The sequence below is a fragment of the Neoarius graeffei genome, chromosome 12 (assembly GCF_027579695.1).
Source record: "Neoarius graeffei isolate fNeoGra1 chromosome 12, fNeoGra1.pri, whole genome shotgun sequence".
Lineage (NCBI taxonomy): Eukaryota > Metazoa > Chordata > Actinopteri > Siluriformes > Ariidae > Neoarius > Neoarius graeffei.
The window spans coordinates 9,638,606-9,661,149 of NC_083580.1; the positions used below are offsets into that span (position 1 = coordinate 9,638,606).

Consider the following 22,544-nt stretch of genomic DNA (forward strand, 5'->3'; position numbering starts at 1 on the left):
CTTGCCGGTGAAGAGCGTGATGATATATGCCACCCGGGAGTGTTCTGTGGGGAAGGTCAGAGGTTGCAGCTCCATGATCAATGAGCATTGAGACAGGAACGATCTGCAAGTACCTGGCTCTCCATCGTAGGGCTGAGGTGCTGGGAGTCTCAGTTCGCGGAGAAAGGCAGTGGCAGGAGCTGAAGTTGGAGACAGCTGGGCAGGGATAGGCACGGCTTGATAGCGCTGCATCTGTGTGGTGAGGAGGTCGAGTGAGTTGGACAGGGTGGCGAGGTTCTGGGTGATCTGCTGGAGGTCTTGTTGATGGGTCCCGAGGAGAGTCCCTTGCTCCTGGATGGCCGTTCTCAGATGGGTGAGTTCCACTGGATCCATGTTTGGCCAGAACATACTGTTAGGGGTGGTGGAGGTGTGGTGAGACAGGATCCAAAAGCAGAACACAGACCGTTATCCAATAAATAAGGTGATTTAATCCAGGGAAAAAGGGCGTGGCAAAAAGGTAAACAAACAGGACAAAAAAAAACAAATGGCAAAAATAGTCCGGGAAAAAAGAGACAAAAAAACTTGACAAAGACATGAGACAGGTAAGGACAAAAAACACTAGTGCAAAAAACCATGAACAAGAACAAATGTGACCCCTCACCGAATCCAGGGACGCATGTCGGCTGAAACGAATCCGAGATAATCGCAAAAGAAGCATTTTTTTTTTTAAATTTGTGATTTTCGTTTTTTTCCATCATGTACAAGTTGAGATCTTGAAGAATGCAATCAGTATTTCAGATAATAGATTGTTTTGTTGGAAAAGCATACATTTTTTGTTGCAAATTGTCTCGTTTTTGTCAGGACTGTAGCTTGCTGGGGGGTGTGGGTAAATTACCATATGGGCCATTCACATGATGATTTAAGTCTTTTTTTTTTTCACCAATCAGCTGTATGATACAAGCTGAGCTCGTGGCTACTTAAGCTGCATACAGGCATGTAATTTCACTATGGAATGAGCAAGCTAAACAGAGCGCAGAGGAGCTGAAACACCACGAAGCAAACAGATGCACAGTATTTACATCGGAGATAACCATTTCTAGCAAAAAAAACGCAACCTCGTTTTCCAGATTGAATGGAATACTTGAATGATCGGATGATACACGGACCGTTCTAGGACTACATTCCATCGGAGGCATTGATGTGTGCAAGGCGACGTTTCTCTTTCTGATGGGGTAAGTTTATTAATCTAAGGCTGTGTGGTTATTTTTGCATGTAACAGAATGTTGTGGTTTGGTTAAGCCTAGGTCACAACCGGACGTACGATTTTCTAGCCGTGCGATTTTTGGCGTTTCCCAAATCGCTGCGGTTTTTTTTGTTCATGGAGAAAGATGCGCGTTGGCCGTAAGTTTGTCTTGCAACCTGAAAAAAACGTAAGCACCCGTAGAGTTTGTTTGACATGACAAAGAACCTCTGCGGCCAGTCTGCGGCCAGTCTACGGCTCGAAAATCAGCATGTAACACGCGCGCTCTCGTGCGTTTCACGAGCGCCCTCCGTGCGTTTCTTGCGTTTTTTGCATGTAGACCGGCCGTAGGAGCACGTACAGCCGGTTGTGACCGAGGCTTTACATGAAACTAGCGTTGTGTTAGTTGTTATCATCGTGCTATCTTTCTTACGGTGTGAGTAATTTTTCAACCACAAAACGTTAAAGTATACTTTAGGACTTATTTTTGTACTTCATAATTGTTTTGGGCATACTTTGCATGTAAGGAAAATTGACGTGGTGATCTTTGTTTACATGAAAGTAGCATCGTGCTAGCTCGTAGGGGGTAGAGCTTTCCTTAATGTCATGCAGATGAGCACCATTATGTGCCCGCCCTACACCCAGAGTAACTGAGATGGAAAACTTTGAGGGCGATTTTCTCCCTTTTCTGTTTTAAGAGGTATACACTTTCAAAAGGCCACACATTCTTCAAATATTGTCAGGTCTCCACATGGAAGGCATCATTGGAAAGCTTAGAAACTGTACTTTCTGAATCTGTCAATAACTCAAAATGCCCCCGGGCGGACATGTGTCCCTGGATTCCGTTATCTGACACAAATGCTAGTGCAAAAAACCATGAACAAAAAAAAAACCTTAGTGCAAAAAAACAAGAACCAGAAAAACAGCTAGAGCAAAAACCATGAGACGCAAAAAGGCACAGAAACGGCTAGAGTAGCAAACGAGACGTTCTGGCAAAGTCAGAGTCTGAGAATGGCGTATTTATAGGCAGCGGTGAAAACCAGGAAGTGAATACAGGTGAGGTGGAATTCCCGTCCCGGATCCGAATCGGTGCTGGTGTGAGAGCGCCGTAATCTCCGGAGTGGATGTCCGGGGCGGAGCATGACAGTAAAATGTATTTTTTTCAATTCAGAACACGCTTAATGACTTCTGTAATGTTAAATGAAATGAATGACAGACAAGGAGACTGGTTAATAAAGACATATGAACTTTAGTTATAGTGCATTATACTTTCCTTTCCATTATACCTATACTTTTATACTACATTATTCATTCAAGCCTATATCTAAACTACTGCAATATTCACAATATTCACACTTTCAACCCAAACCCATCCAGTCCAGCCCTTGCCCTTACATAAAAGAGCCAAATACATACGATTTAATAATGTTTTTGTGACCTTAATGAACACCAGTTGTTGTCAATATCAAGTCAGATTGTTATTTACATGCCACACAAACTTAGAAAACAGTCATATTCGTATGTTGTCGTTGTTACACACTGAATACAAACTGTTGTTAACTGATTCATTTTACAAGTTAATCTAACGTTACATTCCTCAAGGACAGCTTGCTAGCTAGCAGCCGGTCACTGCACTGCAACCGCACTTGCTAATTGACATGGTAGCCTAACTGCTTGCTGTTTTCATGACCACACCCCCAGAGCGAATATTCATGAGTGAATTTTGCGTGGTGTTTCGCCCAGTGGAAACCTACAGTACGGAGCGTGATTTTTTTTTTCTTCAATCAGAAATATTGGTAGGGACATATCAGCCATCGTTTGATATTGGTAGGGATACATCCATACCCAATTCTACACCTATGGGTGGGGTACACCCTGGACAAGTCGCCAGGTTATCGCAGGGCTGACACATAGACACAAACAACCATTCACACTTACATTCACACCTACGGTCAGTTTAGAGCCACCGATTAGCCTAACCTGCATGTCTTTGGATTGTGGGGGAAACCGGAGCACCCAGAGGAAACCCAAGCAGACATGGGGAAAACATGCAAACTCCACACAGAAAGGCCCTCGCCGGCCGCTGGGCTCAAACCCAGGACCACTTTGCTGTGAGGTGACAGTGCTAACCACTACACCACCATGCCGCCAAAAACAAAATGTCATCTACGAAAATACTTCAAAAGTGAGTAGAAAGTGGAACAAAAAGATTTTCTGACACAGTTTAAACATTATCAGTTCATTTGTTTACAAACATTAGAATTAGTTCCTCATTTACGTAAGCACCGACATCGATATATTTATATAAAAGATATTCTGTACGAAATATGTCTATGTAAAACAAATTTTAAATAAAAACTATGTTTTGTTAACTTAATACCACATACCGATTATTTTTTTTAATATAAATAATCATCTGGGTGTCGATAATTGTGGACAAAGGTGTCGATAATTGTGGACAAAGGTGTTGATAACTGTGGACAAAGGTGTCGATAATTATGGACAAAGGGGTTGATAACTGTGGACAAAGGTGTCGATAATTGTGGACAAAGGTGTTGATAATTGTGGAATGATCTCGATAACTGTGGACAAAGGTGTCGATAATTGTGGAACGGTGTTGATAACTGTGGACAAAGGTGTCAATAACTGTGGAATGGTGTCAATAACTGCGGACAAAGGTGTCGATACTTGTAGAACGGTTTAATGTAATCTGAAACGCTCAGTAATTGGGAATCAACTCTTTTTTTCCCCAGTGTAAGCTGGGACAAAGTACAAATTACAAAGTACAAATTGTAAATAAAAACGGAATGCAACAATTTACAAATCTCAAAACCTGATATTTTATTCACAATAGAACATAGACAACATATCAAATGTCGAAAGTGAGACATTTTGAAATTTCATGCCAAATATTGGCTCATGCACAGTTTACGCATTGAAAGTCTTTTCTACTTTTGCAATGGCCAAAGGATCGTTAAGGTGTCGATAATTGTAGCTGCTGCTCCTATTACTCTTACTATTACTCCAAATACTATTAAAATTACTCCTACTACTCCTGATGCACAGGTGATTATAATACTTTTACTATTACTCCAAATACTATTAAAATTACTCGTACTACTCCTACTGCACAGGTGATTATAATACTCTTACTATTACTCCAAATACTATTAAAATTACTCGTACTACTCCTACTGCACAGGTGATTATAATACTCTTACTATTACTCCAAATACTATTAAAATTACTCGTACTACTCCTGATGCACAGGTGATTATAATACTCTTACTATTAAGATTCAAGATTTTTATTTGTCATATACACAATAACAGACACAGCGGTTTATTATTGGGTAATGAAATTCTTATTTTGCAACTGCCCGACCAAACTACGCTTACCAAAATAAAAAGAAATATATATATATAAAATATGAAATATAAAATATAAAGTGCATATGGAATGCAAAATATAAAGGTAGAGTGAAAAATGAAGATAACATTTTAAAAAAAAGGAGAGGCAAACAAACAAACAATGTGCAAACAGAGACATAGATATACTGTGCAATGTCTTAAAAAAAAGGAGAGGCAAACAAACAATGTGCAAACATAGAGGTAGATATACTGTGCAATGTCTTGTGCAAAATTGCTAATATAATCCATGGCTCAAAGCCTGATGGAAATATAGAGGTAGATGGTGATTATGATCCGTGGTTCAAAAGCCTGATGGAAATATAGAGGTAGATGGTGATTATAATCCTTGGTTCAAAAGCCGGATGGCCTGGGGGTAAAAACTGTTACTATTACTCCAAATACTATGAAAATTACTCCTACTACTCCAGATGCACAGGTGATTATAATACTCTTACTATTACTCCAAATACTATTAAAATTACTCCTACTACTCCTGATGCACAGGTGATTATAATACTCTTACTATTAAAATTCAAGATTTTTATTTGTCATATACACAATAACATACACAGCGGTTTATTATTGGGTAATGAAATTCTTATTTTGCAACTGCCCGACCAAACTATGCATACCAAATAAAAAAAAAAAAATATATATATATATATATATATATATATATATATATATATATATATATATATATATATATAAAATATGAAATATAAAATATAAAGTGCATATGGAATGCAAAATATAAAGGTAGAGTGAAAAATGAAGATAACATTTAAAAAAAAAGGAGAGGCAAACAAACAAACATTGTGCAAACACAGAGGTAGATATACTGTGCAATGATTTAAAAAAAAGGAGAGGCAAACAAACAAACATTGTGCAAACACAGAGGTAGATATACTGTGCAATGTCTTGTGCAAAATTGCTAATATAATCCGTGGCTCAAAGCCTGATGGAAATATAGAGGTAGATGGTGATTATGATCCGTGGTTCAAAAGCCTGATGGAAATATAGAGGCAGATGGTGATTATAATCCTTGGTTCAAAAGCCTGATGGGCTGGGGGTAAAAACTGTTACTATTACTCCAAATACTATTAAAAATATAGCTGCAAGCAGCAATGCGGGGCCAAGCAGCCACATGCTAAGAGATTGATGTTATGTTGGAGAGATGGTCATAACTTGTGCTGACCTTGAAATTTTTAAATGACCTTCAATGGGGCATCCAACAGTGTGATCAGGCATTGGAATTTTGTTTCTAACCAAAACACAACATGAGATAAGAGCCAAAACACATTTTTACAAATTATAGCGCCCCCTATTGGTCAATTTGCACCAAATTTGGTCAGACCCTTCTGGAGGGGTGTGGCTTTATGTCGTTAAGTTTGGTTGAGATATGTCAAAGGACTGCCGAGATATGAGCTCACTTCCTGTTTGGCATCTTCGCCACTAAATTTGATTGGCTGCTGTGCAGTGACAGTTTAATCAATCGCTCCAAAAAATAGACCCTATATGCAGCATAGTCTGAAGATGGTCCATGTCAATTTTCATGAAAAACGGTCAAAAAAAATGTAGAAGTAGCATTTTATTCAATTTTAATAAATCCAAAATGGCGGAAAATCTACCCAGGCGGAAAATGACGTCATAGGGTGCATTGGAATCGGCTTGGCCCAAGGATTCCAGGGATACCAAGTTTTTGAGAATCGGGTGTACGGTTCAAAAGTTATGAGCAAAAATGTGTAAAACTTTGACCAGTTGGTGGCGCTAGCGAGTTTGAGGTGGCAACATGAAATTTACTGAGAAGAATCATGAAACTGTCCAGAATCAGTGTGCTAATTTCATAACTTTTTACCATACGGTTCTATAGGCTGCCATAGACATCCTATACGGAAGATGCTTGAAATAATAATAATAAGAGGAAGAACCATAGAAACACTAGAGGTGCCTGCAGCTCCGCTGCTTGGCCCCTAATTACTCCTACTACTCCAGATGCACAGGTGATTATAATACTCTTACTATTACTCCAAATACTATTAAAATTACTCATACTACTCCTGATGCACAGGTGATTATAATACTCTTACTCCAAATACTATTAAAATTACTCGTACTACTCCTGATGCACAGGTGATTATAATACTCTTACTATTAAGATTCAAGATTTTTATTTGTAATATACACAATAACAGACACAGCGGTTTATTACTGGGTAATGAAATTCTTATTTTGCAACTGCCCGACCAAACTACGCATACCAAAAAATATATATATATATATATATATATATATATATATATATATATATATATATATATATATATATATATATTAGTGCTGTCAAAGTTAACGCGATAATAACGCGTTAACGCGATCTCAGTTTAACGCGATTAAAAAAAAAAATAGTGCCGTTAACCCAAATTCTAATTTGGCCCTGCGAGTCACCCGTAGTTCCTGCTGAGGCTTGTCGCGCGCTGCGTTTAACTGTACCAACAGGTTTACCATCCAAACGAGATCACATGGGATTACCTTTCACAAGTGAGACTGGAAAAATACTTTTCAATACTTTTCCTTCAGTCTTCAGGTTCCCAGCTCATCTCCACCGGGTAGATGTATAGATATAAGCAGTGAGCATTAGATAATACAGTGCCACACTATGATGAACGTTTTTGAACGTATGATGAATGTTTTTATTTTTGTTATCTGTTTTTTTCTTCTTTTATGGCAAATACTTCTCTTCAAAAGAAACTAATGAAGAGTAAAATAAAACATTTTTTTTATTTTCACAGTGATATGCACTTTATTTTTCATCTCTTGGTTTTCTCATCTAATATGGAAGTTGTGGATGTCAGTGGCTGTGACAAGACGTGTTATGCTCTGCAATTAAAAAAAAAAAAAAACATTGGTACAAAGCAAGCCCATTCACTTTTTTATGCTGATAAGAGAATTCCAATAGTTTTTCATGTGACAAAAATGTGCGATTAAATTGCGATTAATCGCGAGTTAACTATGACAGTCGTGACATTAATCGCGATTAAATATTTTAATCGCTTGACAGCACTAATATATATATATATATATATATATATATATATATATATATATATATATATATATACATATATATATATATATATATTAGTGCTGTCAAGCGATTAAAATATTTAATTAATTAATTAAATTAATATGTAACAAAAATGTGCGATTAAATTGCGATTAATCGCGAGTTAACTATGACAGTCGCGACATTAATCACGATTAAATATTTTAATCGCTTGACAGCACTTATATATATATTATATATATATATTTTTTAATCGCGTTAAATTGAGATCGCGTTAACTTTGACAGCACTAATATATATATATATATATATATATATATATATATATATATATATATATATATATATAAATAATATGAAATATATAAAATATAAAGTGCATATGGAATGCAAAATATAAAGGTAGAGTGAAAAATGAAAATAACATTTAAAAAAAAGGAGAGGCAAACAAACAAACAATGTGTAAACATAGAGGTAGATATACTGTGCAATGTCTTGTGCAAAATTGCTAATATAATCCGTGGCTCAAAGCCTGATGGAAATATAGAGGTAGATGGTGATTATGATCCGTGGTTCAAAAGCCTGATGGAAATATAGAGGTAGATGGTGATTATAATCCTTGGTTCAAAAGCCTGATGGCCTGGGGGTAAAAACTGTTACTATTACTCCAAATACTATTAAAATTACTCCTACTACTCCAGATGCACAGGTGATTATAATACTCTTACTATTACTCCAAATACTATTAAAATTACTCGTACTACTCCTGATGCACAGGTGATTATAATACTCTTACCATTACTCCAAATACTATTAAAATTACTCGTACTTCTCCTGATGCACAGGTGATTATAATACTCTTACTATTACTTCAAATACCATTAAAATTACTCGTGCTACTCCTGATGCACAGGTGATTATAATACTCTCACTATTACTCCAAATACTATTAAAATTACTCGCGCTACTCCTGATGCACAGGTGATTATAATACTCTTGCTATTACTTCAAATACTATTAAAATTACTCGTGCTACTCCTGATGCACAGGTGATTATAATACTCTCACTATTACTCCAAACACTATTAAAATTACTCGTGCTACTCCTGATGCAAAGGTGATTATAATACTCTTACTATTACTCCAAATACCATTAAAATTACTCATACTGCCCCTGATGCACAGGTGATTATAATACTCTTACCATTACTCCAAATACTATTAAAATTACTCGGACTACTCCTGATGCACAGGTGATTATAATACTCTTACTATTACTCCAAACACTATTAAAATTACTCGTGCTACTCCTGATGCAAAGGTGATTATAATACTCTTACTATTACTCCAAATACCATTAAAATTACTCGTGCTACTCCTGATGCACAGGTGATTATAATACTCTTACTATTACTCCAAATACTATTAAAATTACTCGTGCTACTCCTGATGCAAAGGTGATTATAATACTCTTACTATTACTCCAAATACCATTAAAATTACTCATGCTACTCCTGATGCAAAGGTGATTATAATACTCTTACTATTACTCCAAACACTATTAAAATTACTCGGACTACTCCTGATGCACAGGTGATTATAATACTCTTACTATTACTCCAAACACTATTAAAATTACTCGTGCTACTCCTGATGCAAAGGTGATTATAATACTCTTACTATTACGCCAAACACTATTAAAATTACTCGTGCTACTCCTGATGCAAAGGTGATTATAATACTCTTACTATTACTCCAAACACTATTAAAATTACTCGTGCTACTCCTGATGCACAGGTGATTACAATACTCTTACTATTACTCCAAATACCATTAAAATTACTCGTGCTACTCCTGATGCACAGGTGATTATAATACTCTTACTATTACTCCAAACACTATTAAAATTACTCGTGCTACTCCTGATGCAAAGGTGATTATAATACTCTTACTATTACTCCAAACACTATTAAAATTACTCGTGCTACTCCTGATGCAAAGGTGATTATAATACTCTTACTATTACTCCAAACACTATTAAAATTACTCGTGCTACTCCTGATGCACAGGTGATTACAATACTCTTACTATTACTCCAAACACTATTAAAATTACTCGTGCTACTCCTGATGCACAGGTGATTACAATACTCTTACTATTACTCCAAATACTATTAAAATTACTCGGACTACTCCTGATGCACAGGTGATTGTAAGGGTACCTGTGTTCGCTCCAGTGACGATAGCTGTTTTGCCCGTGAGCCGCACGAGACAAGCACGCGGGTCCCACCTGCCCCTGCGCTGCGCTCGCGTCACCGCTGCCAGCACGAGCGCGCAAACCATCCACAGGGGATGTGAAGTGAAGTCGGAGATCTCCCAAGACATTGAGCAGCCTGGATGAGAAACCTTTATTCGTCACTGATGTGTTTCTCCCCTGGATGGTGTGTTTCTCCCCTGGAAGTGTCGAGTTTGGCACGAAGAAACCGTTTTTGTAGCACACACTGCGAATCCCGCATGCACTTTTGGACGTAGATCACCGAATTATAAAGCAAAGTCCAAAAGCTGAGTCAACTCATTGAATCGGTTCTTTTTCGTGGAGTCGACTCTCACAGCTGAAGAATCTCATCTCATCTCATCTCATTATCTCTAGCCGCTTTATCCTTCTACAGGGTCGCAGGCAAGCTGGAGCCTATCCCAGCTGACTACGGGCGAGAGGCGGGGTACACCCTGGACAAGTCGCCAGGTCATCACAGGGCTGACACATAGACACAGACAACCATTCACACTCACATTCACACCTACGCTCAATTTAGAGTCACCAGTTAACCTAACCTGCATGTCTTTGGACTGTGGGGGAAACCGGAGCACCCGGAGGAAACCCACGCGGACACGGGGAGAACATGCAAACTCCACACAGAAAGGCCCTCGCCGGCCATGGGGCTCGAACCCAGGACCTTCTTGCTGTGAGGCGACAGCGCTAACCACTACACCACCGTGCCGCCGTCATAATATAGAAGTCGTCATAATTTACACAAGAACACGTCTAAATGGCATAATTAGGGCCCGAGCACCGTTCGGTGCGAAGACCCTATTGTTTTTCGAAGGATTATTATTATTATTATTATTACAACCCAGGAGTTTGCATGTTCTCCCCGTGTTCGCGTGGGTTTCCTCCGGGTGCTCCGGTTTCCCCCACAGTCCAAAGACATGCAGGTTAGGTTAACTGGTGACTCTAAATTGACCGTAGGTGTGAATGTGAGTGTGAATGGTTGTCTGTGTCTATGTGTCAGCCCTGCGATGACCTGGCGACTTGTCCAGGGTGTACCCCGCTTTTCACCCGTAGTCAGCTGGGATAGGATCCAGCTTGCCTGCGACCCTGTAGAACAGGATAAAGCGGCTAGAGATAATGAGATGAGATGAGATTATTACAACCCCGATTCCCAAAAAAGTTGGGACAAAGTACAAATTGTAAATAAATACGGAATGCAATGATGTGGAAGTTTCAAAATTCCATATTTTATTCAGAATAGAACATAGATGACATATCAAATGTTTAGACTGAGAAAATGTATCATTTAAAGAGAAAAATTAGTTGATTTTAAATTTCATGACAACAACACGTCTCAAAAAAGTTGGGACAAGGCCATGTTTACCACTGTGAGACATCCCCTTTTCTCTTTACAACAGTCTGTAAACGTCTGGGGACTGAGGAGACAAGTTGCTCAAGTTTAGGGATAGGAATGTTAACCCATTCTTGTCTAATGTAGGATTCTAGTTGCTCAACTGTCTTAGGTCTTTTTTGTCGTATCTTCCGTTTTATGATGCGCCAAATGTTTTCTGTGGGTGAAAGATCTGGACTGAAGGCTGGCCAGTTCAGTACCCGGACCCTTCTTCTACGCAGCCATGATGCTGTAATTGATGCAGTATGTGGTTTGGCATTGTCATGTTGGAAAATGCAAGGTCTTCCCTGAAAGAGACGTCGTCTGGATGGGAGCATATGTTGCTCTAGAACCTGGATATACCTTTCAGCATTGATGGTGTCTTTCCAGATGTGTAAGCTGCCCATGCCACATGCACTAATGCAACCCCATACCATCAGAGATGCAGGCTTCTGAACTGAGCGCTGATAACAACTTGGGTCGTCCTTCTCCTCTTTAGTCCGAATGACACAGCGTCCCTGATTTCCATAAAGAACTTCAAATTTTGATTCGTCTGACCACAGAACAGTTTTCTACTTTGCCACAGTCCATTTTAAATGAGCCTTGGCCCAGAGAAGACGTCTGCGCTTCTGGATCATGCTTAGATACGGCTTCTTCTTTGAACTATAGAGTTTTAGCTGGCAACGGCGGATGGCACGGTGAATTGTGTTCACAGATAATGTTCTCTGGAAACATTCCTGAGCCCATTTTGTGATTTCCAGTACAGAAGCATGCCTGTATGTGATGCAGTGCCGTCTAAGGGCCCGAAGATCACGGGCACCCAGTATGGTTTTCTGGCCTTGACCCTTACGCACAGAGATTCTTCCAGATTCTCCAAATCTTTTGATGATATTATGCACTGTAGATGATGATATGTTCAAACTCTTTGCAATTTTACACTGTCGAACTCCTTTCTGATATTGCTCCACTATTTGTCGGCGCATAATTAGGGGGATTGGTGATCCTCTTCCCATATTTACTTCTGAGAGCCGCTGCCACTCCAAGATGCTCTTTTTATACCCAGTCATGTTAATGACCTATTGCCAATTGACCTAATGAGTTGCAATTTGGTCCTCCAGCTGTTCCTTTTTTGTACCTTTAACTTTTCCAGCCTCTTATTGCCCCTGTCCCAACTTTTTTGAGATGTGTTGCTGTCATGAAATTTCGAATGAGCCAATATTTGGCATGAAATTTCAAAATGTCTCACTTTCGACATTTGATATGTTGTCTATGTTCTATTGTGAATACAATATCAGTTTTTGAGATTTGTAAATTATTGCATTCCGTTTTTATTTACAATTTGTACTTTGTCCCAACTTTTTTGGAATCGGGGTTGTATTTTTCTGTTGCACTTGGCTTTATCTGAGGCATTTCCCATGCACGAAAACTCATGAAATTTGATACACACATCAGTCATTGTAACCGCTTCTCAGCCAGACGTTTGGCCCCTGGCATGGCCCAGGGACTTCATAGCGCCCCCTAACTGAAACAAAACTCTTCAGAACTTATGACTAGAACCTTACTCAGAACCCTTAGATCCATGGGTGCAGATCCCGGGGGGGACATGACCCCCCCCAATTTCTGAAAAACATGAATTGTCCCCCCCCAATAAAATTCCCCTAAATTATTAAAAATTGTACAAACAAATGTATTTTCAGACAAATGATTCCCTGTGCAGTACTTTTTGAATGATGTGGCAAGCCTCTACGAAGTTGTGATTTATGGTTGCATGGTATGAGTTGCATACGGGCAAAAAAAAAAAAAAATCACTTTTGTGTCCCCCCCAATCCTGACATCGGATCTGCACCCCTGCTTAGATCAGTACAAAAATGACATGAATCATGATAGTTGTCCTAGCAACCTCATAAGATCTTACTAGAGGAGATGCCTGTCAAGCAAAACATTCAAAACCTTTCAAACTATGGGTTTCATACCATGAATGGTCTTGCCATACTTTGAATTGTATGGCTAGAGCAATTCAGCATTATTAGGGCCCGAGCACCGTTCGGTGAAAAGACCCTATTGTTTTTCGAAGGATTATTATTATTATTATTAATTTATTTAATTAATTATTATTTATTTTTCTGTCGCGCTTGGCTTTTCTCTCTCTCTCTCTCTCTCTCTCTCTCTCTCTCCCTCTGACAGACACACAAACACACACACATACACAATAATAGTGACCTGCCATCATTGTGCATTCTGTTGCAGACATATGAAAACTGCATGTACACACACACACACTGCAGACACAGGAAAGCTAAGATGACTTAAGAATACAGCGTGAGATACAGATAAGGAGGAGACACATGTATAGTTTTGTACATATATAAATGTACATTTTCACACCACAGAAACACACACCCTCGCGCACCGACAGCTTCCGGCTGATGTACAGCACGGGACATTCCTCCCCCTCCACCTCCTGGGACAGAACCACCCCCAGCTCTCTGTCCGATGCATCCGTCTACAAAATAAAGGGGAGAGAAAAGTCAGGGGAGTGTAACAGTGGTCCCCCACACAGTGCAGCCTTGACCTCAGAGAAAGCCGGCTGGCATTGCTCCGTCCACTGGACCGGATCTGGTGCTCCCTTTTTAGTGAGATCAGTCAGCGGGCTGGTGACGTCTGAATAATTAGGTATAAACCTACGATAGTAGCCAGCCAGCCCCAGGAACTGTCTCACCCCTTTTTTGGTCTTGGGCAGGCCGCAATCGCTGCTGTCTTATTAATTTGGAGATGCACCTGCCCATTGCCCAAGTGGAAACCCAGATACCGTACTTCCACCTGCCCAATCGCACACTTCTTCAGGTTGGCTGTGAGACCCGCTTGCCTCGGCAACCTAAGGACGGCCCTTAGGTGTTCTAGGTGCCGCGGCCAGTCATTACTGTAATTAATGATATCGTCTAGGTAGGCGGCCGCATAGGTGGCGTGGGGGCAGAGGACCCTGTCCATAAGCCGCTGGAACGTAGCGGGCGCCCCAAACAGCCCAAAAGGAAGTGTGATGAACTGGTGTAAGCCAAATGGTGTGGAAAAGGCCGTTTTCTCTCGGGATAGAGGAGTCAAGGGGATCTGCCAATATTCCTTTGTCAAATCCAGTGTTGAATAAAAACGAACCGTGCCTAGTCGATTGAGCAACTCATCAATACGAGGCATTGGGTACGCGTCAAATTTAGACACCGCGTTGACTTTCCTATAGTCCACACAGAACCGGACCGACCCGTTGGCCTTGGGAACCAAGACCACCGGTCTGCTCCAGTCACTGTGGGACTCCTCGACAATGCCCATTTCAAGCATGGCCTCGAGTTCTTCCCGAACCACCTTTTTTTTGTGTTCGGGCGGTCGGTAAGGGCGGCTGTGCACTACTACCCCCGGGGGCGTCTCAATATGGTGTTCTATGAGGTGGGTGCGGCTGGGCAGGGGCGAGAACACGTCAGAAAATTCTGTCTTCAACTGGGTGACCTCCGTGAGCTGGGTCAGGGAGAGGTGGTCTCCATAGGAGACCGAAGTGGTGGGCGATGTCAATTTTCTTTTTGGAACCTCCGGCCCCAGCTCCGCCTTCTCCAGAACCACAGACACCAATGCCACGGGGACCTCCTCGTTCCAACATTTTAGCAGATTGAGGTGGTAAATCTGTAACGCCCCACCCCGTCTGTTCGCCTCACCTCATAGTCAACGTCCCCGACTCGCCGTGCGACCTCAAAGGGTCCTTGCCACCTGGCGATCAATTTGGAGCTCGACGTGGGCAACAACACGAGTACCTTATCTCCCGGTGTGAACTCCCTAAGGCGCGTGCCCCTGCCGTACAGACGGACTTCATGTTCTTGGGCCTGCCGCAAATTCTCCTGGGTTAGGTGAATTTACCTGATACATATCAGGTATCGCATACCTGATACATATCTCCTTGGATACCCACCGGTATGTGATACGCTCCGGCCTGATCGAGGGCAGTCCCTGGCGCGTTGGGGATCTGGACCATCGCACCCACCTCCATCGCCGAGCACTGATGCTGGAGGTGCCCCGGTTCCCCGCAGCGCCAGCATACCAGCCCAGGCTCTCCCTCTGCACCGGTGTTCCGGACATCACTGTAGGTATCATGCCGCCATCTTGGTCTAAGAACTACAACTACCAGGCAACTTCCGCGTTGACTACGTCACGCATGGGCGGGACCACGCGCATCATTCCTCAGGTTTCACATAAGAGACTTGGAAAACTTCATTTTTCTTTGTCTCTAAGTTCTGATCCCGAACGGAACGGACCTAAGAAGAGACACTCGCCATCAGACGTCTGAACCGCGCGTTTCCTCCTTTATCTAACTCTGATTAAGTTAGATTTCAGAAACACGCGATCATCAACTCAAGCGAGTTATTAACCGGTTTACAAGTATTACTTGTCTTTTAAACGTGTACGCGGCTGCGAGCAAAAGGCAGTTTTCTAAAGAGCTCTTCTCTTTTCTTTCTTTTAAATCCGTGCACGGTGTTGAACAAAGACTTTTCGTCTTATCAACTGCGAAGCTTCTCCAAAGAACCTCTCCAAGCTCCAGTGAACATCTGATTCGTCAGAGACTTTCCTCTCACTGAAGCGCAATCTTACGCCTCGAATTTCTGCAGACAAAGGCGAGACTTTTTGCAGTAAGAAAAGGCACTGGGAAATAATATTAGTCTTAGTAATTAATTCACTAAGTGTGCACACTGTGCATTATTATTGATTTTCTATTATTTGGTACTATTGATTTTCTATTATTTGGTACTATTGATTTTAATTTGGTTAATCAATAAGTCTTGCACTTTCTCTCTCCTAACATTCTGATTTTCAATTAACTCACTCGTATCGTGACCTCATTAAGATTTCAGAATGTTTTGCCTCTAAAAAGGGCCTTTGCATGCTTAGGAAGAACCCCTCCTCCTTCCCCTTTGTTCCAAGAGGTCCTGTATCTCAGATTAGAATTAAATATCATAAGTTCTAAGTTTAATTCAACCTTGATAGCAATTCTCCTGTTTACATTTAAAGCCATATAAACTACAGATGACTGTTTGAATGTATTTTAACCATTAATTTCTGGTTTTTGACACACATAGTTTACTAGGCTTGAAGAAAGCACACGGTGTAGCTAGCCTTTCTTTGTCTAGTTAGTATACCTAGCTAATCACTGGGCTATACACACACACACACACACACACACACACGTGCTCACTAAACTTTGAGGATCCCCTCCTCCAAGATTGCAGATAAGACACCCTGGTCCGTCTTGGCACGAACGGGGGCACACACATACACACACACACATATCAAGATTGCAGATAACAACATAGCTCACAAGTTAAAACTGCTTACACACACACACACAGAGACCTACTCTGTTATAAAGATTTCATTCTGTTGGCATTCAATTATTAAATTCTTACTTTCCTTTTTTTATTGATTTCCCTTTTTATCTTGTTTATAATAAACTCCATTAATATTGAAATCGTGTATGGTGTCAATCTACTGTTTCAATATGCTGAAGTCGCACACATCGTCAAAGAATTCTTAAGGTGTATGAATAATTAATTAGATGCAGTTTGGTAAGTGATAAAATTTGAATTATCAAATTTTAAACGGGGCGGCACGGTGGTGTAGCGGTTAGCGCTGTCGCCTCACAGCAAGAAGGTCCTGGGTTCGAGCCCCGGGGCCGGCGAGGGCCTTTCTGTGTGGAGTTTGCATGTTCTCCCCGTGTCTGCGTGGGTTTCCTCCGGGTGCTCCGGTTTCCCCCACAGTCCAAAGACATGCAGGTTAGGTTAACTGGTGACTCTAAATTGACCGTAGGTGTGAATGTGAGTGTGAATGGTTGTCTGTGTCTATGTGTCAGCCCTGTGATGACCTGGCGACTTGTCCAGGGTGTACCCCGCCTTTCGCCCGTAGTCAGCTGGGATAGGCTCCAGCTTGCCTGCGACCCTGTAGAAGGATAAAGCGGCTAGAGATAATGAGATGAGATGAGAAATTTTAAACGATTCTTCACTTGATTCACTAAATGATTCACTTGATTCACTAAATGATTCATTGAACGATTCACTGACTCGATTCACTGAATGATTCACTTCAACCAATTCAAATGAGACTGATTCTATGGTATGATTCAATTCAAATGAGTCAAATTAAACGATTCAATAGGATTGATTCATTTTAACTATTAACCTTCAAATTTAATGAGACTGATTTCATTTAATTATTAAAGATTGATCATTTGATACCAATCTACATATTCATAATCATTAATTACACCAACATCACTCACCTGAGGGGGAGAAGACACAGACAAGGAAGTAGGAAACGGTAGGGCACCGCGGGTGCGGTGGGCCAGCTGGGGTGGAGCCGGCCCCCGCCTCGGTGGTGGAGGAATGGGGTGAAGACGGGGAGCAGAGGGAGAGAGAGAGAGAGAGAGAGAGAGAGAGAGAAGAGAGGGGAGAAGAGGAGACACGCTGTCCTACCGTTGGAATGTCCACCATATGGTCCTCCGCCAGCTCGATTGCCTGATCCAGCGACGCCGGGCGATGGCACTGGACCCACTCCGCTGTTCCTTCCAGAAGTCGGGCGATGAATTGTTCCAGCGCCACCAGGTCGACGATTCCCTCGGCGTCGCGGTTGCCGGCCCTCAGCCACCGCCGGCAGGTGTCCCAGAGTTGCTGGCCAAACGTAAACGGCTGGCCGACCTCCTCTAGGCGCAGCGTGCGAAAGCGTTGCCGTTGCTGTTCCGGGGTGCGACCAACACGTTGGAGGATGGCCCTGCGGAGGTTCGCGTAGACCAGCCAGCTGTCGGTGGGGAGCTGCAGTGCGACCAGCTGCGCCTCACCCGTTAGCAGAGGGAGGAGGCATGCCGCGCGCTGTTCCACCGGCCAACCCCACGCCCCTGCTGCCTGCTCAAAGAGAGCAAGGAAGGCTTCAGGGTCATCATGCGGACCCATCTTCATTAGAGTGAGGTGGGGAGGGTCAGCGGCGGCGGTGGTGGTGGACCCCGCTGACGCAAGCAGGTGCCAGAACCCCTGGCGATCTTCCTGCTACGCCAGCACCAGGGCTTCGAACCGTTGTTCCTGCTCCTTCCGGAGGGCGATCAGCGCCTGGTGCTGGCTCTGCTGGGCCGTGGTGAGGGCATGGACCAGGTCCGTAAAGGGGGAGGACTCCATGGGGCTGTTCTCTTCTGCACACCGAATCCCGGGTTTCAGCATCACTGTAAAATCTGAGCAGGTGGGTGGAGCACAGAAGCACGGCAGGCCAGAACTGAGTTCTTATAAAACTCTTTATTTTTTCGCTTTTCAGCGTTCAACATTCACTCTCCCAGCCACACATGCACGCACACGAGTGTTCGGGTTGGGGGAGAGCTACCTTTCTCTGCTCTCCCTCTTCTCTTATAGGGCGCGGTCACTGGGGAAGACACACAAACACAGGTTAATTCCCATCAGGTGCAGTGATTCTACCACTTACTTTCCCTGGCTCCGCCCTCCATTCACAGACCAACGCTTGACCACACCCCCACTGCCACACTTGAAAAATAAAAAAAATATATGTTCTTACCATCAAATACTTTCATTCCATATCTTGTTGCTTTTTTATTTTGGGGGGTTTTGTTTTCGAATACAGTTTTTATTTCACCCTCGGTTGGTTGAGCAACACGCTCTGCCATTTTGTGTTTCTCTACTCAGGGTATAAGAGCTGATATCCTAGTAGTAGAGTAGCCAATCACAGCACGTGATTTCTCATATCCAGTGATTGTGGATAGAATAAGCAGTATTACGAATGACTTGTACTTGTGAAATATTTTGTGTCGAAATAGTTATTTCTTAAAATACTAATATAATTAATTACTTTTTTATATATCAAAATCTACAAAATTTGACAGAGAATTTTACAGTACATCTGAGAGCTGTTAAAGGAAAAACCAACAGTGTTTTTTTCCCTCCCACAAGTTCTTAGTCCAACACATGCCTCCAGAACAGTATCAGTGCACCACAGTCCAGGTTCAATAAATCTCTGGAACTACACTGGAGTGATAAACACCATTTCTCTGAAACATACAGTATTTCTTTAGTTGGTATTTTGATGATAATATTGGAGAGCTCTGTCTAACATTTCACCTCAGAATCTCCCATCAGCTTTCAAATGGGTTGGGATTTGGTGAGTGTGAAGGCTATGACATATGTTTTCATCATTCTCATTCCTGCCCTTTGGATAGGGGCAAAAGCACACAAACAGTGCAACTGTATAAGAACTGGACCCTTGATACAGAAGACAAGAATACACAAATTATAGTGTGACTTGTAGACGGAATTGTGTACGCATTAACCTGATATTCATTACTGTCATTACTGTTATAACTGTTTATGAACTCAAAGAGGAACTGATTGATTTGGACGGCAGCTTTCTTTGGGGAAAAATATAACATTCATACTAGATACTTACATAATCCTAATATTTGATTTGGTTGACCCCTTATGATAATAGACTACTGTGATTAGGGCTGTAATATTGACCAGAGTTAGCACAAAAAAGTCAAAACAGGAATGTTTTTGCTTACATATCCAAAAAGTCCCCATATTTCTCAACACTAATCAACATGAACAAAAACTGAACTAAATACAGAAACTAGTCTATTATTGTAAATAATACTAATAGAATAGTCAACTAAAAGATTGTTCAAATAAATGTTTGTCACACTTAGTTATTGAGTAACACTGAAACTTTAGTTTGAACAAACTTCAAAGTACATAGATTTCACATCAATTCAAAGCTATGATGCAATTTATTTATTTAACAGCATATTGAACTTTTTAACTGAACATTTAAAGGACACATGGGCTGGGAATAACTGCAATGCTTTAAAAATACACCACTCTGCCAATACCCAGTCCTACTGCTACCCAGAAGGCTATAGGGCTGTTTTGGGGGCGGGGTCAAGAGACATTCTGAACAGCGAATGACATAAACGCATAGGGCACATGCACAGCATCTGCCATGTTTTACAGCAGGAACACACAATAGTTAGAGTTAGAGTCTAATAATTATAATAATAAGAGAATGCAAGAAAAAGTGGAAGAAGAACACACAAGTATACTGGAGGAGGGTATGGTTGAGGAGCCAAACAAAGCCAGAAGATTAATCCCACGCTGGATTGAGAAGAAGTATGTTCGAGTTGGCCTCGCAGAAATTCTCAGCACATTTGTCATGATGGTACGATGACTCAATTCATATCAAATACACATTTCATAAAACCACATGACCATTCCACCATCTGCCATATCATTGTAATTGAGTTTTTAGATATAATTAGACTATTTAAGTTTTGCATTTTGAAAGGAATTCATTTGGAACAGTGAAAGAACATTTCCACGTAGACATGAAGTCACATTCACATACAGCCGCATGCACATCATGGGTTCTGTCAAAATCCTATTTTTAGAAGCAAAAAGGAATCCAAAGGATCTGATGTTCCCCCGACAGACATTTACATGTTACTCCACAGATGTCTGTGTGTGTGTGTGTGTGTGTGTGTGTGTGTGTGTGTGTGTGTGTGTGTGTGTCTGTCAGAAGAATGTAGTTCATCTTTACATACAAAATACTATCTATGGGTGAAAAAAGTATTCAGAAATTATGCTTAAATGAAAGTATAGAAAATGAATCAAAGTCCAAGCTGTGCAGTGTGTCCCGGAATGTGCAAAAACAGGTCACATGATGAAAGAAAGAAAGATAGATAGACAGACTGATTGACTGATTCCAAGCTGGGAAATTGTTTATTTCATCAGACAAAACGCCTATAATGTCTCAACACAGGTATATCATGACAGGACAAAAAGGGATGTGAAATGGAAAGAAATAGAGGATAACTTACACTTTCCAGGTGTGTAGCTATCTAATTAGCATGCAAATGTTCTGTTCACACAGTTTATTTGCTATTAGGACAATATGACATTTTTTGACAATGTGACTATGTTTATGTTTTCCATTTGAAGAACTAAAGTTATCAGACATGCGAAAAGAAAAACACACACTGTACAACATAAACTAGAATTTAAACAAAGAATATACAATATACAGATAAAAATGCAACAATTAAAAAAATATATATATCTATATATAGTGGGGCAAAAAAGTATTTAGTCAGTCACCAATTGTGCAAGTTCCACTTAAAAAGATGAGAGAGGCCTGTAATTTTCATCATAGGTCTACCTCAACTATGAGAAACAAAATGAGAAAAAAAAAATCCAGAAAATCACATTGTCTGATTTTTAAAGAATTTATTTGCAAATTATGGTGGAAAATAAGTATTTGGTCAATAGCAAAAGTTCATCTCAATACTTTGTTATATACCCATTGTTGGCAATGACAGAGGCCAAACATTTTCTGTAAGTCTTCACAAGGTTTTCACACACTGTTGCTGGTATTTTGGCCCATTCCTCCATGCAGATCTCCTCTAGAGCAGTGATGTTTTGGGGCTGTCGCTGGGCAACACGGACTTTCAACTCCCTCCAAAGATTTTCTATGGGGTTGAGATCTGGAGACTGGCTAGGCCACTCCAGGACCTTGAAATGCTTCTTACAAAGCCACTCCTTTGTTGCCCGGGCGGTGTGTTTGGGATCATTGTCATGCTGAAAGACCCAGCCATGTTTCATCTTCAATGCCCTTGCTGATGGAAGGAGGTTTTCACTCAAAATCTCACGATACATGGCCCCATTCATTCTTTCCTTTACACGGATCAGTCGTCCTGGTCCCTTTGCAGAAAAACAGCCCCAAAGCATGATGTTTCCACCCCCATGCTTCACAGTAGGTATGGTGTTCTTTGGATGCAACTCAGCATTCTTTCTCCTCCAAACACGACAAGTTGAGTTTTTACCAAAAAGTTCTATTTTGGTTTCATCTGACCAAATGACATTCTCCCAATCCTCTTCTGGATCATCCAAATGCTCTCTAGCAAACTTCAGACGGGCCTGGACATGTACTGGCTTAAGCAGGGGGACACATTTGGCACTGCAGGATTTGAGTCCTTGGCGGCGTAGTGTGTTACTGATGGTAGCCTTTGTTACTCTGGTCCCAGCTCTCTGCAGGTCATTCACTAGGTCCCCCCGTGTGGTTCTGGGATTTTTGCTCACCGTTCTTGTGATCATTTTGACCACACGGGGTGAGATCTTG

The 22,544-nt window shown here is 41.2% G+C and overlaps 1 protein-coding gene across 1 annotated transcript in view; it reads right to left on the minus strand.

The window, feature by feature from the left end:
* zgc:64106 (uncharacterized protein LOC393348 homolog) overlaps positions 1-10,317 on the minus strand; it is a 65,540-nt gene extending 55,223 nt beyond the window's left edge. The window contains exon 1 of the mRNA XM_060935503.1: positions 9,918-10,317. Within this exon, the coding sequence (XP_060791486.1) occupies positions 9,918-10,080 (163 nt within the window). The 5' untranslated portion in view covers positions 10,081-10,317. The remainder of the gene's footprint in view (positions 1-9,917) is intronic.
* Positions 10,318-22,544: the final 12,227 nt, after the last annotated feature.